At 36.1% G+C, this 21,867-nt stretch overlaps 4 protein-coding genes across 7 annotated transcripts in view; 3 read left to right on the top strand and 1 right to left on the bottom strand.

The window, feature by feature from the left end:
• LOC105171347 (probable serine/threonine-protein kinase WNK9) overlaps positions 1-1,724 on the top strand; it is a 3,365-nt gene extending 1,641 nt beyond the window's left edge. Inside the window, exons 6-7 of the mRNA XM_011092420.2 lie at positions 1-428; positions 519-1,724. The exon at positions 1-428 is cut by the window's left edge and continues 13 nt beyond it. Coding sequence (XP_011090722.1) covers positions 1-428; positions 519-1,426 — 1,336 coding nt within the window. The 3' untranslated portion in view covers positions 1,427-1,724. The remainder of the gene's footprint in view (positions 429-518) is intronic.
• On the top strand, positions 5,856-14,040 carry LOC105171348. Of its 2 annotated transcripts, XR_848573.2 has the most exons (9): positions 5,856-8,559; positions 9,156-9,288; positions 9,392-9,471; positions 9,784-10,019; positions 10,675-10,761; positions 11,563-11,662; positions 11,897-12,089; positions 12,234-13,685; positions 13,797-14,040. XR_848573.2 is itself a non-coding variant. In XM_011092422.2 (8 exons), exons 1-8 carry the CDS (start codon positions 6,328-6,330, stop codon positions 13,481-13,483), a joined length of 4,311 nt encoding a protein of 1,436 aa, XP_011090724.1. In that variant the 5' UTR covers positions 5,856-6,327; the 3' UTR covers positions 13,484-14,040. The 2 variants fall into 2 exon arrangements, 1 of the variants encoding a protein (XP_011090724.1); XM_011092422.2 differs by having other exon boundaries at positions 12,234-14,040.
• On the top strand, positions 14,869-18,260 carry LOC105171349 (imidazoleglycerol-phosphate dehydratase-like). Of its 3 annotated transcripts, XR_848574.2 has the most exons (10): positions 14,869-15,251; positions 15,322-15,446; positions 16,075-16,179; positions 16,634-16,726; positions 16,939-17,013; positions 17,120-17,182; positions 17,522-17,631; positions 17,736-17,794; positions 17,881-18,006; positions 18,077-18,260. XR_848574.2 is itself a non-coding variant. In XM_011092423.2 (9 exons), exons 1-8 carry the CDS (start codon positions 15,026-15,028, stop codon positions 17,761-17,763), a joined length of 825 nt encoding a protein of 274 aa, XP_011090725.1. In that variant the 5' UTR covers positions 14,869-15,025; the 3' UTR covers positions 17,764-17,794; positions 17,881-18,260. The 3 variants fall into 3 exon arrangements, 2 of the variants coding, with proteins under 2 accessions (XP_011090725.1, XP_011090726.1); XM_011092423.2 differs by having other exon boundaries at positions 17,881-18,260; XM_011092424.2 differs by lacking the exon at positions 17,881-18,006.
• On the bottom strand, positions 18,635-20,479 carry LOC105171351 (photosystem II D1 precursor processing protein PSB27-H2, chloroplastic). The gene is made up of 4 exons (XM_011092426.2): positions 20,306-20,479; positions 20,004-20,160; positions 19,293-19,708; positions 18,635-18,945 (listed from the first exon to the last, which is right to left on the bottom strand). Exons 2-4 carry the CDS (start codon positions 20,068-20,070, stop codon positions 18,808-18,810), a joined length of 621 nt encoding a protein of 206 aa, XP_011090728.1. The 5' UTR covers positions 20,071-20,160; positions 20,306-20,479; the 3' UTR covers positions 18,635-18,807.

The following is a 21,867-nucleotide window of genomic DNA, read 5'->3' on the forward strand; positions in this document are numbered from 1 at the left end:
TGCACTTTACAAAGTTAAGGATCCGGAGGTTCGTAGATTTGTTGAGAAATGTTTAGCGACTGTCTCCGATAGGCTATCTGCTTGGGAGCTCCTCAACGACCCTTTCCTCCAGATCGATGATTATGGTTATGATTTGAGGCCATTGAACTATCAAAGAGATTACGACGAAATAGGCCCTGTTTTAAGACAGCCTCTTCTGAGTGCTCATCATAGCACTACCAGTTCATTAGTCAATGGTTACTCCAATTATATTTGTTATGAACAAGAACATGATTTTGATTCTCACTCGTTTGAATACGAAACAAATGAGATTGATTTGTTCACGAGTCACGAGGATGATCACTTGGAAGACGTAGACATTACTATCAAAGGGAGAAGGAGTGAGGACGGCAATATTTTTCTGAGACTCAGAATCGCAGATAAAGAAGGTTGAATTTTATGTTGATTTTGTTGTCAAAATATGATCTTTTTTCTTATTGAGTTGATGCTGAATATATGGTTCTGAATTGGTGTTTCAGGTCGTGTTCGAAATATTTACTTCCCTTTCGACATTGAAACTGACACAGCTCTGAGTGTGGCAACTGAAATGGTTGCCGAGCTGGATATCACAGACCAAGACGTGACCAGAATAGCTGAAATGATCGACGGTGAGATTGCTTCCTTGGTACCAGAATGGACAATGGGGGTCGGCATAGAAGAAAGTCCTAATTACAGAAACAGTAGTTGCTGTCAGAATTGTGCTTCAGATGGTTCCCCCGACAGGCCACGTAAGAGCCTGCAAGTTCGTCATTGCTCAAAACACGGACATGGATCCGTTCATGGCCGCTTTGAAGAGATCACTTACCAATTTGACGACGGGTCTGAGCAGCGTACTAATGATGATGCTCATGCGGGCTCAAGCCACTCTGGTGACAATCACATTGGCTACGAACAAGAAACTTTTGATCGATTGACAACAGATAACGATGAGGGAAACTCAAGAAATGAAGAGGAGAATCCATCTGACATTCAAGTTTCCCCTACTACAAATCCTTCAACACAAAAAAACGACTATGAGCATGAGATAACACAGGAGCTAAGGTGGCTCAAGGCTAAGTATAAAATGCAGTTGAGGGATCTCAGCGATCAACAACTTGCATTTCTTTCCAAATCTTCAGTTTCGGGTTCTGACAACAAAGAATGCACGAAAGATAACGTGCAGTTGATCTCAAAGATTGCAAAAGGAGATGACGATGAACTTGAGCTGAAGTCTTTAGCTGTTTCTGAAAAACACAACATCAATCCAAAGGTCTACAACTACGATTCATCGTATAGTTCTTGTAGTCCCATGCACCTGGTCACAGCCAAGAGTTTCTATTCTGGTGCATTGCTGCCGCAATCACTGCACAGGGCCACTTCTCTACCAGTTGATGCTACAGAGTTCTGAGACTTGTCAATGCTTATCCTTAATGCATTCTGGAATCAAGGACAAACTCCCAAGTTGACTTGCTTGTGGCTTTTTTCCAACAGTTGGGTATAAGTTCTTGAGAGTTACCTGTAATGAGCTGGTGCAGATTTTGCAGCTTGTAGATGCTCAAGTTCAAGTGAAAGTGACTTCCACTTGGATTTGCAATGAGTGGATGTATATTACTAACTGATTTTATTACAACAAATATAGCAAAACTTGGTCCTGAAATTGACCTTTCTATGTTCCCAGACATAAGGGGAACCTCTTTTTTCTTCCACTCAATGCACTTAGCCTCTTTTCCCTTTTGATGCCTAAAATTAAAACAATCAAATGAAATGCCCTACGCCTGTTAATGGGCGGGTATCGCTCTATTCAGTTTCGGACTCAACAAACATTTATAGTAATTTTTTCATATCCTACCCTGTAATATACCCATAGGTTTTTATCCAAATTATACATAAAAGAATTAGGTAGAGTTTGGGTTTTATCCATTTGAGACTCACTTAATTTTATCTCTTTTATAATATATTTAAATTTACATTCAAGCCAAACAATTATGTTACTAAATTAACTTATTAGTGAATTTTCAAGACCCGTCGGTCGATAAAATAAAATTAATTACTTAAATTTCAAAGAGGTGCAAATGATCATTGTTGAAATTTAAATGATGAACTTGATTTTGTCCAAATGATAGACCAATATTTATTTTAAATAAGAATCTTAAATTTGTTCAAATAATGGGCTGATAATATTAAATTATGAAATCGAGACGAGTTCAAAATAAGAATGAAGACATAAGAGTTGGTAAAAAACAAATAAAATCAAGTATAACATATCTAACTTTCATTTCAATCTCTCAAGTATCATTTGAATTTGCATTTGCATTCAACTTTGATTTGATGAGTTTTTGATAATCTGACTTAAATAAATTTTATTTATTCCGCATATTACTCAAATTTAATTAAATTATATTTCGTCCGTATTTTTTTTATTTATTACATGTCAAGTTCAATTTTGCTTAATTTGATCATAAAATTAATTTTGACTGATTATGAAATCAACATGAAACACTCTAATAAGTAATTAATACAAATAAAATCTGTAATGAAATAATTATATATTATTTAATTTTTTAAATATTAAATAAATTTAGTTGATTGATTTACTAAAAACTTATAAATTAAATTTTAAAGTAATGGATAAATGAACATTTTTTGGCATTAAACTATATCGATACCCATGGGTATTTTAGGGTATTAAGCATTATGGGTATGGGTATTTTACGGTATTAGATCCTATCCATACCCACTCATTTAATTTCATGAGCCTAGGGTAGGGTAGGGTCTCTTACCCATTGGGTAGGGTATGGGTATAAGTATGAATGTTATTTTTTTGGGTATGAATAGGATAATACCCTATTTATTGACAAGTCTAAAATGCCCTATGCAATGAACTATCAGGAAAAAGTTCTTTTTTTTTATCCTCAATGTCGTGATCTGGTGGTTAAATCTCAATTTTCTACTCGAACATCATGAATATTAACCTCATCGAAAATGTAAAGCTCGTCACTTTATGTGAGTGTATTATAAATTAACAACTGACACTAACCATGTTTCTTTACATTCTTTATAGGAAGACATGAAAATCCAAAAAAAAAGGAATAATTACACTCTCTTTAAAATGCATTTTTTTTTCCGCTTTCTTTATAATTAGATAATTGAGACAATTATACTCACCCTTCCCTGAGATTTAATGTAATTACACGTAGATCCCCTATGGTTTGAAAAATTACATTTAGCACTTTTGAGGTTTGCTTCGTAATTGTCCAACAAATGACTCCATCTTGACAGTTCATTATAGAAGTATACTTGTTAGACGATCATTAATTTCAATAAAAAATATTTATAATTTTTTAAATAATAAAAAAATATTTATAATTACGACAAATTTTAAGAAAAATGCGAAAATTTAGCCTAAGAAAATAAGAAAAGAAGATGGAGAGCCATGGTTCAACTCCCCCAAGCCCAAAACCCCCATTAATAATGTGATGAAGTTCAACTTTCACTTTCCACAACTAACACTTACATGTTTGCATGCACACCAATGTATGACTCATCAATCAATCAATTAAGTTGTCCAAAAGTGACATCTACATTTACATATATGTATGTATATATATAATCAACTCCAAAAGCAACCCTTATAAAGATAGTGTTTTACACACAAACTTCCCATGTTGAGCTCATAAACCAGCTGAAAAAGCAAAGGGTCAGACAACAGAAGAAAGAAAAGGTTGTACCGTACAATCAGACAGCAGCCACCAATCATGGTTGTTAATTTAATTAACCCTCCACTTAGGGACCTGATTAATCATCATAATCCTTTAATTAATTAGTTTATCCACTGGCGCAGTAGGGAACATGTACTTGAAAACTGTCAACAGTTGGATGATGCTTAATTGAGAATATTAGTTGGAACTCTTACCCTATATGTCTTGCATGTAACGCCATGCATTTGCTGGATTTTGATTTTGTAGTATTACATTTTTTTTTTTGGTTGAGTTTATTTTATTCAATTAATAATTCAATTATTGTACTCGTTTGTTTTTCGTAATAATGAATCATAACTTGTTTCAGCTGAGGATTATATAACGAATATTTGAAGAAAAAAAGAAGCCAAAATCTAAGTTGATGGCTAATTTTTAGGCGTTACAATCAAAAGGTTGCTTGTAAATTTCATCAAGATATGTCTATTTTATAGTAATTTCTTATTTATTCGTCTCGTTTTTTATGTGTTTCTTTTGACGAAATTATACTTTTAGTTCTATAGGGTAGGAGGTTCGACACATTTGGTCCTCTACATTATGTGATATTTGTAATGGTTCTAAATTTGAGAAAATTAGTCTCATTCAGTCCCACAAAATCCCATAAAATGGAGGACTAAACGAATCGAGTTTTCTCAATTTTGGAACCATTTCTAAAGTCGCATAAAGAAGAGAACTAAATATGTTGAATTTTTCTAATTTCGGGACCATTTTAAAAATCACATAGTTTTGAAAATTTCGTGATGAATAAAAATATCAAACGTCCTACCTATGGTACTAATAATGTAATTTTACCCGTTTTTTGATTTGGAATTACAGAAGCATTTGATCAGTATTTGAATTTAATCATACTGAATGCGGATGTGATCATAAGTGTATTAAATAAACAGAAACTGTAGAGGAGGCCTAGGGCCCATATAAGCCCAACAACATATGTAATGCAATACTGCAACTGCCAGAGGCCCAGAAGTGAAATAAATGAACCCTCCCCGTTAATGTGATGAGTGGTGCAGTTTAAGGTTTTCAAATCATCATTCATCAATACGCCACGCAAACTTCTTTCAATCAACTTTCGCCTTTCAGCTACTCTCCCTCGTCCCACCTATCACACTTTACCCCATCCAATTCATTATAATATTTTTAAAGTTTGTTTTTATTTAATAAATAATTTTTTTTAATTAAAATTTACTGATATTAACAAAAAAAATTATAAATCTTAACGATGTAATTTTTCAAATTATAAAAATATTTTCACGTAATTACACTAAATTAAAAAAAAAAAAAGAGTGTAATTATCCTCTTTTTATATGTAAGATTGGTTAACAGGTCCAAATAACTTTGGTAATAGTTGCGTTTAGAAAAGTTGTCTACAGTGTTATAACACAAAGCACGTTTTATCTAATTTTGTTAATACAATCAAGTGTTCCACGTAACTTAGATTTTGACTCTTTTTTAAATATTTAACTTTTTTCTTTTAAAAAAATCAATTTTCAAAATTTAATAAAAAGAAAAAAAGAAATAAAAGCTTCTGAGAAAACCTGACTTGGTTCAATCATACTGCTGCAGCAGCCTGCCTATTCCAGAAAACTTTACTCCTTGGATACCAATTTACCCCACCCCAACATTTCTCAAAATTTACCCACGGTAATTATCTTTTCTGATACAATTTTTGTAGAAAGAAATCACTATTTTCCTACTTTTAACCATGAAAACTATAATTCAAAAATTACTGAGGTGATAGTGTACATTTACATGTTGGTCTTTATTTCAGATAAGTTATGATTCGATTTAAACAAGAATTCATTTATGGGTAGAGTTATAAATTAATTTAGACGAGTGATTTTGATCTGTTGTACGTTCAAGTGAGGCTGTATTGTTATAATTCAAATTAAATATTTTATAGTGACAGGAGGTCAAGAATTTCTGCCGATTATTTTTAACCATTAAAAAAGAACATTTTGAGGTAAATATTTATATAGTTCAAATTTTTTATGAAAAACTCAAAAGAGTTTTTACTTTTTACCGGTGATTCAAATTTGCAGCTTAAAGCATGCTGTAATCAAAGTGTCAAAGAGAAGCGAATTAAAATTTTTATTTTATTTTTTCTCATTTTGGTCCGTCTCCTTTTTCCGTATTCTTCTGCTGTGTAATAAAGAAGAATACAACGGAACTCTGTTCTATATATACTTACAGAAAGCCAATAGCAATTTCTATTGTGAGTTTCTCTCCTCTCTGTTTTCTATCCTTTTTCTTTTTCTTTGCTTGCTTTGCCGGGAATTTACGTCGCCGAATTGGGATTGATCGCGGATTAAAAGTGTACGCACGCGGATTTAATGAGGTAGAAAGATTCGATGATTTCTTCGTTGGTTTTTTTGTTCTCTTAAGAATTTGGGTGGGATTTTAGTTTTGCTTCAGATCTGGTAATGCTGGACGGCGGAATTGAGAACCCATGCCAAGGAATGTGTTTTTTTGGTAATGTAGAGGTGAGTTTGGGTTGAATTGCGTGTGAATTTTGATTGGAATTTGAAGGGTTTTCTTATGTAGTTGGTGCGTGAATATGGAAGGGAGTGTAAGATCAGGAGGAGGTGTGTTGAAGAAGAAGACCTCGTCAGGGTGTTTGATTATAAAAAATAAGGTTCAGAATAGGAATTCAGGGGGAGGGTCGGGAGGTTTGAGTATTAACAGTAATGAAAAAAAGAGGCCCAGGTTACTTGAGAGTGATTCTGGTTCGAGTGATGAAGATGAGTCCTTAGAGTTTATGAGAAGGAAAGTTAATGACAAGAGATTGCACAATGACTCTATGGGGTATAAAAGACATGAGCTTGACAATATGGAGTATGATAGGAACAATGTTGGGGTAGATACTCATGGTGAGAGAAAGAGAAGTAGGGTGGATTTATTTGAGTTTGACGAGTACGATGAATTTGATGGGAAAAGGATGAGGAATGAGTATGTGGAGGATACATTTAAGATGTTTGAGCGTAGTGGTGGTGGGAAGTCGAAGGAGTTCGGTGTTGGGTCATCACATTATTCACATAGGAAGTTGCTGGTGGATAAGCGTAACCATGATTCCTATTTTAACGATTCTAGCAGTGGGAGGAGCAAGGGCACTGGTTTGAGGGATAAAGGGCCTGAGTTGGAGGAGGATGAAGCGCACATGCCAATTTCATTGTTAAGGTTGAGGTATCAGGAGGCGGGTAATGAGCCAATCAGGCTGCAGGGGAAGAATGGAGTATTGAAGGTTATGGTGAATAAGAAGAAAAAGATTGATTTGCATCCTCATCTTAAGAAGTATGATCCTACAGGAGTTGAAGATAGAGTGGGTTCCAGGTCCGAAAATATCATGAAGAAGGACCTGTCTACAGCATTGCCAGTTTATCCAGCTTCAAAGCCACCTGAAAAACGAGGTTTGTTTGTTGACAAGGAGAAAACTATTGGGAAGGAGAAAATGGAGGTAAAGTTGGAAAAAATAAAACCAATTTTGAGTAAAGGCATCAAGGCTAGAGAATCGGAAACCAATGGTATGAATACAGACATCAAGGCACGAGAGTTGGGAGTTGATGGTACTGATACAGCACTTAAGCTGGCGCCACCAGGTCCGCAAGCTTGTTGCTCAAAGAAAGGGGTGAAAAAGGAGGAAGAAAGACCACCTCCACCAGAAAATATCACCCCTGTTAAAGTGAAAGAAGGAAAAGAAGGAAAAGCTAAGCGTGGTGGAAGTACAGAAAAGCAGATGTTGCGAGAAAAGATAAGAGGAATGTTAACTGATGCTGGGTGGACTATAGATTATAGACCAAGACGAAACAGAGACTACTTAGATGCTGTGTACATTAATCCTAGTGGTACAGCCTACTGGTCAATTATTAAGGCCTACGATGCCCTAAAAAAACAATTGGAGGAAGACAACACTAAAAGCAAATCCACTGTTGGTTCTCCCTCATTTGCCCCTCTATCTGAAGATCTGATACATAAACTCACCAGACAGACCAAAAAGAAGATTGAGGAAGAAATGAAAAGGAAGATAAAAGAAGATGGCATGACTAAGAATGCTAAAAGATCTGCAGTAAGAGATGATGGGGAGACCTCAGGCAGTGATCAGAACGAGGAGAGACTCAGTTCCTATATGAAACAGAACTCAAAGTCACGGGGTGGCGAATTGCAAGACATGGATCAAGAAAGTGATGATGATTTAAGTGATGATTCAGCCAACAAGAAGCTCAGGAAAATCAAATTTGGAAAACCTTCTATAGCTTCCCGTTCTAACGTGTTACAGGGAAGAACAAGTAAAGTTATTGGCAGATGCACTCTTCTTGTTCGTGGTTCTGACAGAGGGGAAAACTCAGAGTCTGATGGATATGTTCCATATAGTGGAAAAAGAACTGTACTGGCCTGGCTGATTGATTCTGGGACAGTGAAGTTAAGTGAAAAGGTGCAGTATATGAACCGCAGAAGGACTCGGGTCATGCTAGAAGGTTGGATCACCAGAGATGGGATCCACTGTGGTTGCTGCAGTAAAATTCTTACAGTTTCAAAGTTTGAGCTGCATGCTGGGAGCAAGCTACGTCAGCCTTTCCAAAACATATTTTTGGAGTCTGGAGTCTCTCTTTTGCAGTGCCAACTTGATGCCTGGAATAGGCAAGGGGAGTCTCTAATTCAGGATTTCCATACAGTTGATGTTGATGGTGATGATCCAGATGATGATACCTGCGGTATTTGTGGCGATGGAGGTGCTTTGATCTGTTGTGATAGTTGTCCATCAACTTTCCATCAGATTTGTTTAGGAATACAGGTATTAATTAGATGGCTTCTGGCACAACCAATGTGTACTTAGTTTATTAAATTATTAAGTTGAAAATCACATTTCTAATGGAGTATTACTATTTTCTCCTTTTTATTTTAATCATTTTATTTTTTCTCATTTTGTCTCTTCACTTGTATAATTGTGTATGTGGTTTGTCTTTATCTTTTGTGTAAGTCTATCTTGGCGCTATGTCTTCTGTGCCTTAGGTCAACTGCATGCACACTTCTATTACTTGACATGTCTTAATGCAAAGTCTCAGACCTCTGCCCCTCACATTTTCTTAGAAAATAGTGCAGCTTTCTTTAGGGGAAACAGAAGTGTGCTCCTAAGTTTTGTTCCCAAATAGTACGGCCAACTCTGCTAACTTAAGTTGATAATTATAAGAGAAATATGTTGGTATACTAGGAGAATGTTTGCCCGGAGGATATTAATATGAAGATAATATTTTTTTATCTTAGACTATAGAATGTCACAATTAGTGGTACAAGATTAGGTCATACACTGAATCAGTTTTTATTTTTTAACGCAAATTGTATCTTTCTCTAGATAGTTGAGCACTTTTCTTTCTTTTCCTTCCATTGCAGATGCTGCCTTTGGGTGATTGGCACTGTCCAAATTGTATGTGCAAATTTTGTGGGGATGCTGGTGAAAATGTTGCTGAAGGAAATGGTACTACTGCTGATGAAATTCTCAGATGCAGCTTCTGTGAGAAAACATGTAATTCTTTTTATGGGTTTGAAATTCTCTCTCTCTCTCTCTCACACTCACACACACGCACACAAACAAAATAAATATTCTTACTTTCTAAAATTTCTTGTAGATCACAAATCATGCAGTGAGGGGGTACATGCGCTGCCTTCGAGTTGTGGTGCACCTTTCTGCGGGCTGAAGTGCCAAGAGGTATTAGCTTCGGTTTTTTCTTGGGATCAATAACTAGAACTATGATAATGTGGTATGACGTTAGTATCTTGCATCGTCTTGATCGGTACAAGGCTTGTAATACCCTGCACCTTAGTACATTATCTTCATATTGTAAGTTGAAATTGCATAACACCCCCCTGTGTTTTGTTTGGGGAACTAGCACAAAATCCCTAATTGTTAACTTTATACGCAAGAAAACCCCTGTGTCATTTAGGATGCAAACATCTTATAGTTGTAATTTTGCTGTTCAATGATGCAGCTTTAGAAAATTTTCCCTTTTTCCTTCTGCAGCTGTATGATCATTTACAGAAGATTCTTGGAGTCAAACATGAATTGGAGGCAGGATTTTCATGGTCTCTTATTCAACGAACAGATGTGTCTGATACCTCACACCGTGGATTTCCTCAAAAGGTGGAAAGCAATTCCAAGCTAGCTGTTGCATTGTCGATTATGGATGAGTGCTTTTTGCCCATCATTGACAGGAGGAGTGGGATCAATATGATTCATAGTGTTGTCTACAACTGTGGGTAAGCTGTTATTCACCATGCTAAAGCAGATGTATGTGGCATGATGTTGTTCTTCTCCCACATTTACTCTTACTCTTTTCTGCATGTACATGCCGGAAACTATGCTTTGCATGACATGTGTTGGCGTTGTCCAAATTACAGAATAAAAAATAGATATGGAGTCATACACAAAGGATATGCCATGAGCTCATCTCTCTTCAATCTTCAATTTAATAGTAACTGGATTCTCTGAAATGCCAGGAACAAGGTTAAAATGGCTGTAGGGTACTATAATTGGTACCGCGTCTGCATTATATCCATGAATGTCTTCTGGCATAAGAAATCCTTGACTTTTTTGAGGTGTGTTTTGTCTCTGAGTTGTAAGTAATACTGTGTGGTTTTATATTCTTGAGATGTCCTATAGGGCATGCAGTGGTGGACTGGGAGAGGTGAGGATTGAGGAGTAGAAAGTTTGACATGGTGAGGTTTGGTTATAGCTCAGGGCTTGTTTTTTGTGGTAAATTCCTAAGTCTGCTATTCTTGAATGATGACAGAAATCTAAAAATGATTTGGTGAAGTCTAAAATACAGAAAATATGTGTTTGTACACATAGACATATCTCATGCATGCACGTCCCTATCTTTCAGTATATATGAATAATAATTGTGTCTTGTAGATCAAATTTCAACCGGCTGAATTATCGTGGATTCTATACGGCAATTTTGGAGCGGGGTGACGAAATAGTATCTGCAGCTTCTATAAGGTAATTAAACAATGTATGACGTTGGTGCTGTCTCCTGTGGTAGTAACATTCAACAGACGTCTAGATTTGATCTCCTTAACATTTATGTCAGTGTTGGGTGTTGAATTTCATGTTCTCTCCTAAGCATGTATTTTGAGTTAATTTAATTATTTGATTTTCTTTTTAATCTTTGTCTGCGTCTACAAGAAACAAGAAGTGTTCATGGGAGAGCAATAACTATATTTGCCTACTGGTGGTGCCTTGAATGTTCTTTACTGATGGCTGTTGCTACATTCACTAGTTTTATGTAAATTTTAGTTAAAGATAATTTTTTTATCCCATTTGCCTCTGGTGAATGAATGACCCAAGGCAAGCTGCAATTTCTGAGAATCTCAAAGTGATGCTCAAAAAAGGGAAAAAGGGGAAGCTTTATCCTGAGCTTTTATAGGTTATGTTTTCCCTATCCGTTATTCATGCTGAACTAATTGCCTGATCTAGGAAAATGAATGGAAACTAACTTTGAACAAACAAAAAGCTAGAAATTTAAGAAGAGTGGGCGTGCAACCTTGTTTTTCTAGTAAGGTAAATATCTCATGTAATCATTAGCCTTGGCCCCATTGAGTGGTACAGATTTCTGCATGTGTTTATAATCTCTCTATTGATTCCAGTTTTGTTACAAAGTGACATTTCCATATTTTTTTATCGTTTGAGCTTTATTTGGTTTGTTTCTTTGTATAAGTAGATTGTGTATAGGTAAGCTGGTTCTTCGAACTGTATAGTGATCAAAATGGAAAATTGATCTGATCATTGGATCTTTCATAGGATCCACGGAACCTGTCTTGCAGAGATGCCATTTATTGGGACTCGTGAAATCTACAGGCGGCAAGGGATGTGCCGGCGCCTTCTCTCCGCTATTGAGACTGTAAGAACATTGGACTTTATATTCTACACTTGTTAAGCATGCATCACTTCTGCTTTCTAGATTACTGTTATGCTCATGCATCAGCTTTACTGGTCAGTGTATTGAGGTCATAAAATTATGGAAATTTATTCATTATATTGACATGAAGTGCTGTACCCTAAATCTTTTCTGGCAATTAAATTTGCCTCCCTCCTTTTCTGTGTGTCATTTAGTAATCCACTTTTGTGATTCCAGGAACTCTGTTCTCTCAAAGTTGAGCATTTGATCATTCCCGCCATATCAGAGCATATGAACACGTGGACTAGAGTCTTTGGTTTCCATCAACTTGAGGATGTACTCAGGAGAGAAATAAAGTCCATGAATATGTTGGTATTTCCAGGGACAGATATGTTGCAGAAAATGTTAGTGAAGCAAGAAATTTCAGATGGTAAACATGCTTTTTAACGTGATGATATACTCCATTAGCTATCCCATCATGTTATGTTCAGCAGAAGGAAAATGAACCATTTATCCTTGCCTTAACTTGTCATCTAGATCTTCGCCTCTGAACTCATCCTTATTTTTACTGTAGGTGTGATGGTTTCTAAATCCATTAAGAAAGAACTACAGTCACCTGTTTTGGTAGAGAAGTCTGAGCTTGGTTCATCTATGGAGCACGACAAACGGATGAGTTGCGGTTCTGGAGTGTGCCACGACACCATGATTAATGAAAAAGTTAATGCTCTAGATTCTGGTTCTGCAGCACCAGCCGGTCCTTCAAATGATAGTTCAGCAGCTAGAGCTTCGGACTGTGTTTGTGAATCTGATATCATTCTTGGCAACCGGGAAGCTAGTATGGTCAACACTGATGTGGAAAACAAACAAAACGAACTCTCCACTAGCTTCAAACGTCTTCATACCCACGGCGAAAAGAATAACATTGCTGACATGGAAAAAGGTTTGCTAGATCCTCCTTTTATGGATAACGTTAACTCTTCCAAGGAATGTTTTATGGGCAACCAGGAAGGTGTCATAGGCAATGGATGCAAAACTGAAGCTCCTTTTCTGAAGTCCATTCATGATTCTTCTGATGAAACCCTAGCTGCAGCTGAGGCAAATGGAAACCAGAATCCTTTGGCTTTAGAGAGTGCAGAATTTGCAAAGTCTCATGCCAATGTAGGTTTCTTACTGAAGGGTTCTGTAGACGCTGAGCCCAAAATAATTGTTGGCTCTGCTGAATCTCAATCTGGTTCTGTTATTGAACCATCAGCAGAGGATACTAGAGGCAAGGTCAATGGTGAACATGTTGCATCTCTTCCTACCACAGTTGTCAATGAGAACTCGGTTCAATTCAAATCAGACCAGGATCAGCCACCTATTTTGGAAAGTGAAGTTAGTTTATCTGTGGAACCTTCCACTGATACTGCTGCCTCTGATACTAAAGTTGCTATTGATGATGTTGATGACAATGAGAGATGTGATGGCCAAGCCTTTTGCAGTAAGAAAAATGTTAAAAGCATTGGCCTGGAACTCGCTTCTGGTTTATCACTTGTAATCTCTGCAAAGGATTCTGTTGAAACAATCAATGAGAATCCGAATCCTGTCCCTGTTCCTACCTTCCTGGATAGTGGAGAAAGCATCCTGACAAGTAATGTTGAGATAGATCAAAATGCAGTATTGCAGGTGCAAAACGACCTTGTGGTCTCTGTTCCAGTTCCAAAGGAATCTGTCAATCCCACAGAAACAAGTACACCTGATGCAGAAATTAAAATCCGTCTTGCTGTCAAAGTTGCTTCTCCTATTTCCTCTTCCGAAGCTTTGGCTCAAAACAGCTACTGCTGAGGATCGCATGATATAGTGACTGCTGACAAGAAACAACCAGTATGTGTCACAACTGGATAAATTGTTTAGCATTTCGCTGCTGTTATTGAATCACAAGGGGTTGGAGCCCTGCAGCAGCAACCCAATAGGCTTTCTAGTTAGTTGCTGGGGATGAGTAATTGGCAATCAATATATGGCCAATACCTTTCTTAGTTCTGTTGAGGTATGTGATAATGTTAGGAAAAATCAGGTGCAGCACTGCTTTGATCCCCATTTTGAAGTCCCCCTCCAAACTGATGCACATAATTTTCTGTTTCCCCATTACTCCAAACAGGTTATCTGCCCACGAGTTGTTACCAAATATGGTCAGATAAAGACGGGGAGTTAATGAAAGAAACAACTTCGATTGTAGCCTTGTGGCAACTACTTTCTGCTATTGGCTGCATATACAGACATTTGTAGCTTTCTGAGTTGATAATGTGTGTATATACAAATACATCATATTCTTAAGCGGCATCTCTTTTGGAATGATAATCTAATCGGCGTTTGCTGCACGTAAAAGCAGGAGATTTGTATTATATCGAATCCTATTTAACCCTGTGAATCTTATTATGTTGGTGGCTGCAGATGTGTAGTAGTTTTGATTTCACTACCATTTTGTTGTTCCAATTCTGGTAGGCATCAACAGCTTTCAGCTTCTAATAATTGTTCCACGAGAAAGGGAGTAAAAGAAAGAAAGAGCAATACAATGTCTTCAACACTTAATAGAGGGATAAAGCAATCTTTGAAGCCGCAGGCTGTGAGTTTCTTTCTAAAAAGACCTTAACCATTACGGATGATTCAAATAGATGAACTAATAATATTCGACGCACTGTTCATTTCAGTTTTGCCTTTTGTTTAGGCAGTATACATATTTAGGGTACCCACCTCTTCTCAGATTTTAGTATAATTATAAAATATTTTTTCATTATTTAAAAATTTATAAATGCACATTTTAAATACAAAATAATTATGTCGTCCATAAGAATTACTATCTATATTATTGTTTGTTTCAAGAATAACATTTAAAAGAATACAAAGGTGGGTAAAATAAATAATTTATAAATCATATTCATTCATAAAAATACTTTATCAAATTTTAAAAGATATATAAATTTATAACTCATAGTTCAAAAGGGGAATTTCAGATTGTTTATCATAAAAATTGAACGAAAAATTCATCACAAAAAAGATAACGAAATGTTTTTGTCCTTAGACGGATGTTAAAATTATGAGGTATTTATAATATTTTAAAAAATAAAAAAATATTTATAATTATGTGAAATATAATGGGAGGGTTGACTCCTATTTTTGTATTTATCCCAAAAAGGAGAGAAATAAAAAGATGCCATAAGATTTTCACTGGTTATTGGAATTTGCCGTTCGTCCCGACTTTAGTACAATGCTAAATAGTTTGTTTCTACTTAAGTGCGACTATAGTTCAAAAGTATAACTTAATCCTATTGCCCTGAGCACCACTAGTCGCCGCCGCTCTCCGCCTGCCTCCTCCCAGTTCATCGGTTTATGGAGCTTTCTGTTTCTCACCGTTTCCTCAATTACTCCTTTTTGCCCCGATCGGCTCACTGTAAACAGCGATTCCAACTGCCGAACCACGTTCTGGTCCCGGTGAACCTTCAGCATCGCAAGGTACAACTCTTCCCCACTTACCTCGCTACTCCTCCGATGCACTCTACAGTTCCTCGTGCCTTTGATGACAACAACGGTTCTCCCTCGGTAGCAACAACTCAGGGTAAATTGTGAACTTAATTAGTGCGTTTGCGTTATTTTGACGAGTTTTTAGTAATTAATTATGATTGCAGGAGGAAGAATTGGAGAAGTCAAGAGGGTTACCAAGGAGACGAATGTGTACGTGAAGATTAATGTCGATGGTAATGCCGTGGCTGAGAATAATACGGGGATTCCGTTTCTCGATCACATGTTAGATGTAAGTTCTTTTATCTTTCTTGTTTCTCCTCTGATGATTAATGGTTGCGTTGTAATTCGGTACAAAATTGAATCTTTTCGAGTGGTTTTTGTTAAAACTACTATGGCAATGGTGTAGAATAAAAATGTTACATAAACGACTTGCAGGCTCCAATGCTGTTTTGGGTGGTGTTTGGGAGTGGGCTTGGTGATTGTATATATGTGATTATTGTTACTCTCAGTTGTAAAGTAGTACTGTCTAGAATCAGGACTATAATCTCACTTCATGTGTTTTTCTTGCTTTTGACTTACAGTAAATACTTTTACATGTTATGATAAAAGAATTATTGTTTGGTTTTTAAGGAATTGAGTATTTTCTCTCTCTTTTTTTTTCCCTTTCTGTATTTGGAGGGAAGTAATTTTTGGGGGATCTTGTTCATGCTCTAATCTTTCAGACAACCAATAGAAAAGATAAAGCCACAATTGGTGCTGTCTTAGTTGTATTTTTGCTACCTGAGATTCGATAACGTGGGTGATAGCATTCTGATTATGTCTATAGTAGCTATAGGCACTGTAACATAAATATGATCTTTTTGCTTAAATAATTGTTGAGTAGGCAATTGTAACCTAACTCCTTGATGTTTTTTCAGCAACTTGCTTCACATGGATTATTTGACGTGCATGTGAAGGCCACTGGGGATACTCATATTGATGATCACCATACAAATGAAGATGTTGCCCTGGCCATCGGAACAGTTAGTTTCCTAAAACCTATTTCTGTTTTAATTTTAATGTCCTGAATGATAATTAGACCACGTATCCATTTCATATTTATTTCTAACTTTGAGTCCCTTCTTATGGTTGCTACTCTGTGTTCTACTTAATTGGCTCTATACCTGGCAAATTGAATAGGAATTGGACTTGCTACTTGGGAATGGAGAATTGAAATAAAATGTTGAATGCCGTCTTATCTCAGAGTCCTATCTGTTCGCAACATGATAGAATCTCTACTCTCTTCAAATATAATTGATTTCATACCCATACTTGATTTAGTTGTTCTATATAAGCTCTGATATTCAAGTTGATGAAGTGCTTTGCTTCAGAAGCCTGAAAACATACCATCTTTCCTTGCAGTAGTGTTACATGAGTTTTAGCTGCAACTTTTTGTTTGTCTTGAATTAACTGCATTAACATTGGCCATCCATGCAGGCATTATTGCAAGCTCTTGGGGATAGAAAAGGAATCTACCGGTTTGGGGACTTCTCTGCCCCCCTCGATGAGGCGCTTGTACATGTTTCATTGGTATGATTGAATATGCACCAAGCACATCTTTCATTGGTCCAGCAAAGGCAGACCATCAGACCGTTACACTTGCATATAAACTATAAAGGCAAACCACTGAGAAACATATGGCATTAATTGGACGGGACCTCTCTGACAACATCAATGCTGCTTTATAAGTCATGAAAAATATCAATATTCTGCTCTATTTACTTTTTGAATATCTCTCTTAGGATTTATCTGGAAGGCCACATCTGAGTTATGATTTACAAATTCCAACAGAGAGAGTTGGAACATATGACACACAGGTACTTTATCCCATGTATATAATTTACACTTACAAGTTGTTTTCCAAGTTTTTCACTGTTAACTGAATGTAAGTCTCTTGAGTCTACTTGAACATGTTGCTTTCAGCTTGTGGAGCACTTCTTCCAGTCCTTGGTCAATACCTCAGGAATGACACTTCACATACGACAGGTACAATGTATCTGAAGTTTTTATATACTATGCTGAGAGTAGCCTGTGTGGAGACACCCTTTTGTTTCAGTGGTAGTAGACTAGCTTATTTTACATCACTTGCCCTTGTGCTCACTGGCCATTGATGCAGTGAAGGTAGTTGCTTATCTTTACTATACAGATTGCAAGGTAGAAACATAGGTGTCACTGTCTATTAAGAAAACAACTTTATATAAGTAATTTTCGACCTTCATGCTAATTCATCCTTATATCATTTCGTTTCATTTACTATGCCCCTTAGGCATACCCCTAGCATTTATAGATCCAAATTCCAAATTCGGTTCTTTGAATGGGTAACAGCTTGCTGGGAGAAATTCTCACCACATTATAGAGGCAACCTTTAAGGCTTTTGCTAGGGCTCTTCGACAAGCAACAGATTATGATCCTCGCCGCCGTGGAAGTGTGCCAAGGTTTGAATTTGGCTCCTTTGCTTCTAAAATTATACAGTTTCCATGTTAACTCCAATGCTCCTTTTATACTGTGATAAAGTTGACATGAACATTTCTCTATGCAGCTCAAAAGGCGTCCTTTCACGCACTTGATTCGTAAGTCAAGGCAGAAATTGAAGCACCTGTAAGTATCCATTAGTTTATTAATTTTCATTTCTTCAGAAAGGAAACTGCACTAGGGTTTGTCTTCCTCTACCTCATGTTTTGCAGCCTTCTCATGCATTGGATATCAGCCAGACTATGATCTGATGCACTGACATGATATATGCAAAAGATGATGACTTTAAACAACCATTTGATGAATGTACTTGTTTGTTTGGTGCTGAGAGATACAGAGTGAGAACCTTTCTTTATGCCTGTAAGCTGTAACAAAAAGTTTTTAAGTATGACCAGAACTGTTCTGCAGATTTTCGTTTGCAAATTATGAGGTATTTCAAATCTGATGGTGTTGAAGGGCTGCGAGGTTCACAAAATTCACAAAATTCTGGTTCTTTCCCGAAGTTTGGTCTTTTGTAAAGTCTGATTATGTAATGTTGTATTATGACTCAATGGCTCAATAATGTTCTTTTTGGAGAGTGTTGATCTTTTCCTCGATACTGTTTGAATCTGGGAAACATTGGAATAAAGCACTGTGCTCCTTTCCAGGAAAACTGAAACAATTGAGGGACATTTCCTCACATTCTTGAGCAACTCAGTCTCCTTGATTCTTGCTATTGCCCTTTGAATCACCCACATCTTGAAAATGTTTTTCCTTAATAATCAAACGGAAAAATTTTCATCTAAACTCCAACTAAAAATTCGAAGTTCAAACCACTGGTGAAGGCCCCAATAATTCCAGAAATGGGAAAATGTCAGACCAAAGGCTGAAGAAGCATGCTGCGATTCCAAATGTCCATCATGGTATATGTGTCAAAATATGAAACATATAAGTATAGCTATTTCAAAAAGTTGGGAGTTTTAAGCAGAACAGTAATCAGCTCTATGATAGTATTATTTGAAAGAGAACTTTATACAAACAACTAATAGAGGCTACTATATATATATATGTATGAAATGAGATAAGGCTACATAGAACAAGTAATCTAAATAGGTTCATCTTGTTCAAGAACCTTAAACACCTGAGAAAAGAATCTCATTTCACAAAAAATCTTCTGCAGTGGTCAGTTCACTTAATATTTCAGACTTGACCTCCTCCGGAAGAGGTGCAGAAGGGCCTGCCTTGGAGTAAAAGCTGGCAAGAGATCTGATGGCTTTTTCAAGCATAACATATGATTCCTGCACCAACATGCTCAAACACTATAAAGAACAGTAATCGTTCTCTCAGATGGGTAGTGCGTTTTGCAAGAAATTCATTCCTACTTGCATCAGATAATGGACTGCAATCTTATGGATGTAATTATGCATGAATACAACCAGAACTGCGATCAAGAAGAATTTTTTTAGAGACCTCAAATGACCAACTAAAAAAGCTAGCAAGTTAAGGAAGTTCATATGAACCTTCTGCATAGAGTCAATCTAAAAGTAACTCAACAAGCTTATTAACTGTTTCATCAACCATTGTCAACCAAATATTTACTTCTCCTTGTGATTTTCAGCCATATCAGTTGGTCAAAGGAAATTACCTCATTAACAACTGACTTTTGTCCCCTCCAACCGTTCAAATATTCTCGGATTGATTCCTTTGCTGCATCAGCTGTCCGTCTGAACTTAGCAATATCCTTTGTATCTTCCTTAAGTGATTCACGAAGTGTCTTCACAACTTCTCTAGCAGACTTCAAGTAAGCCTTTGGCAAAACTTTTCCTGATTTTGTTTTCTCATTAGGGTCAAACAATGACTGTAAGGCCCCAACTAAACCCTCTTCCTTACCCTCCGAGGCTTCTGATTTTCCCTCAGCCAATGCAGGTAATAACATTGACTCATAATTCAAGTTTACTAATAAAAGTACAGGAAACATGGCACCTCCTATAATAAACCGGCGACGAGGTGATGCTTCCTCCAAAGAAAGCCCTGCATGACACCTGCCCTGCAGTCGTCTACCTATCAAGTAGCCGAAAAACAAGCATTCAAGGAATATGAAAAGGGAAAAATTTAGGAACAAATGCAGTCATATGAATATGTATAAGACATCTCAAAGGCCACAGATTGATTAATATGCAAATAGAAGGTAATGACTTATTTAGCATACGAAGAACTCTCAAGAAAATAATTTAAAAGCTTCTACCTTCCCAACTCATCAACATAAAAGATCCGATCTTTACAGCACAAATCACAAACATAAACAACGTCAGAAATGGACTCGACGTTCTAGGGAGAGAATTAAAAGCAAACGCACCATTAATTCTTCCAGCGGAATTAGAAATGGCAAGTGGGCACATTCTTGTTGCAGGAAAAGCTGCCATAGTTTTGCTTTATGAATTCTAACAAGATCCTGTAGCAACTTCTTCTTGCTTCATACTAACAATCCAGAGCTCAGAATATGTATACCAACTCTGAGGAAACACCAAAAAAGTAGTACAACCAACCACATCACTTTATGTAAACTTCAGAGTAATTCAAACACATGAAAGTTGGAGAAGAGAGAGAGATTGGATTAGTGTTAAGATAGGACAAGAATTATTTGTTTTTGTGTATTACCTGGGAAGAGAGGAGGTCTGGTGCTGCTGCTGTTCTTTGTGGTTGCAAACAGAGAGTTGTCGTGTCTCCAATCACCGGTCTTCAAGAATTTCATCTTCATTCTATCCGTTGAGGATGCGAAAGGAGTTGAACTAAAGTTTCGGGGGTAAAATCGTCAATCAATAAATAAGAAGAAAATCTCCCCTCCTTTGCTGCTTCTAATTCCTTATCAGTTATCATCACCACCCCTTAGCCTTTCCTTCAACTATGCCCCTATCACACTTTAACAAACCCCAACCCCACTTTCTCACTTACAATTATTTTAAGAAAATATTTTTATTCATAAAAATATATTAAAAAAAAGTTTATATAAAATGACATTTGAAACAAATATTGGATTTATGAAAAAATTCTATATTTTCTTTAAAAGTATGAATCAGCTTAAAAGTTTCTTCTTTTTTAAATTAGATTAAATTAACTCTGCAATGTTATTTTACTAAGATAAAAATGTAAAATAATATACTTATTAATTACATTCACATTAATTTATTTATTCTTTTTAGTTACTTTTGATATTATCCATATTTATTTCTATTAATTACTTTTTCCGTTATACTTATTTACTCATATTAAACTTTTATAAAATTATAGTCGTAAAATATTATGCCTACAAGATAAAAGAATACCCTATAATATAACATGAAATGACTAAAATAATTCAAGAAAATTGAAAGGGTTTAATGCATTGAGAAATTTTCTAACATAGATATAAATGAGATTAGTCAGATCACTTGTCCTGTTAAAATAAGTCGAAAAGCAAATAAAAATTAATTAAATGAATTGTCATGTAAAATAAATATTTTAAAAATAAAAGAGGTTAAAAGATAAATAGCAATAAATTAAATCACTTTCTCTATAAAAATAAATGTCTAATTGTCTTGTCGTGTGTTGATTCGGCATCCTCAGGCATTAATATATCTAATAATGTCGTTCAATTTTTTAAACAAGTTTAAAAATAATTGGTGTAGATAGTTAGCAATCAAATAATTTTTACTTTAATGAGCAACTCTCAAACGAATGATTGGATTAATGTAATCCATCGAGCAATCCTCCAACACTTAAGTGATCAGGCTGGGAAGAGCTAAGGGAGCATGAGTACACGAGTTTCGTAATATTTTATGGGCTTGTCAAACCATGCTCAAAGTAACTATGAAGAAGTTGTGTTTCACTCTCTTTTAAGGAACGAAAGCCTTGGCACTAGTGAAAATAGTAGAGCTCGATTAGCGATGGAAACACTACAACTCAACCTTCAGTGGGCAAAATTTGGGAAGTATAATTGGTGTCAAAGTTCCGTTTTACTGGCATGCTAAAATTTCAAACACATCATTGTCCAAATTGTGGATGAAAATCAAAGGAAGGTAGGGGTAGTAATAGTATAATGAATTTAATAGGGGTGAAAAACGAATTAAACTAAAATATGTTATTTTGATGTCGTGCGATCTTCTTAGACTCCGATGCTTCCTTTATATATGAATGGAATTCAACGCTGCAAATTCAGTCACTTGAAATTAAAAACGAGCACA

This window comes from Sesamum indicum, linkage group LG10, assembly GCF_000512975.1.
Source record: "Sesamum indicum cultivar Zhongzhi No. 13 linkage group LG10, S_indicum_v1.0, whole genome shotgun sequence".
Classification (NCBI taxonomy): Eukaryota; Viridiplantae; Streptophyta; class Magnoliopsida; order Lamiales; family Pedaliaceae; genus Sesamum; species Sesamum indicum.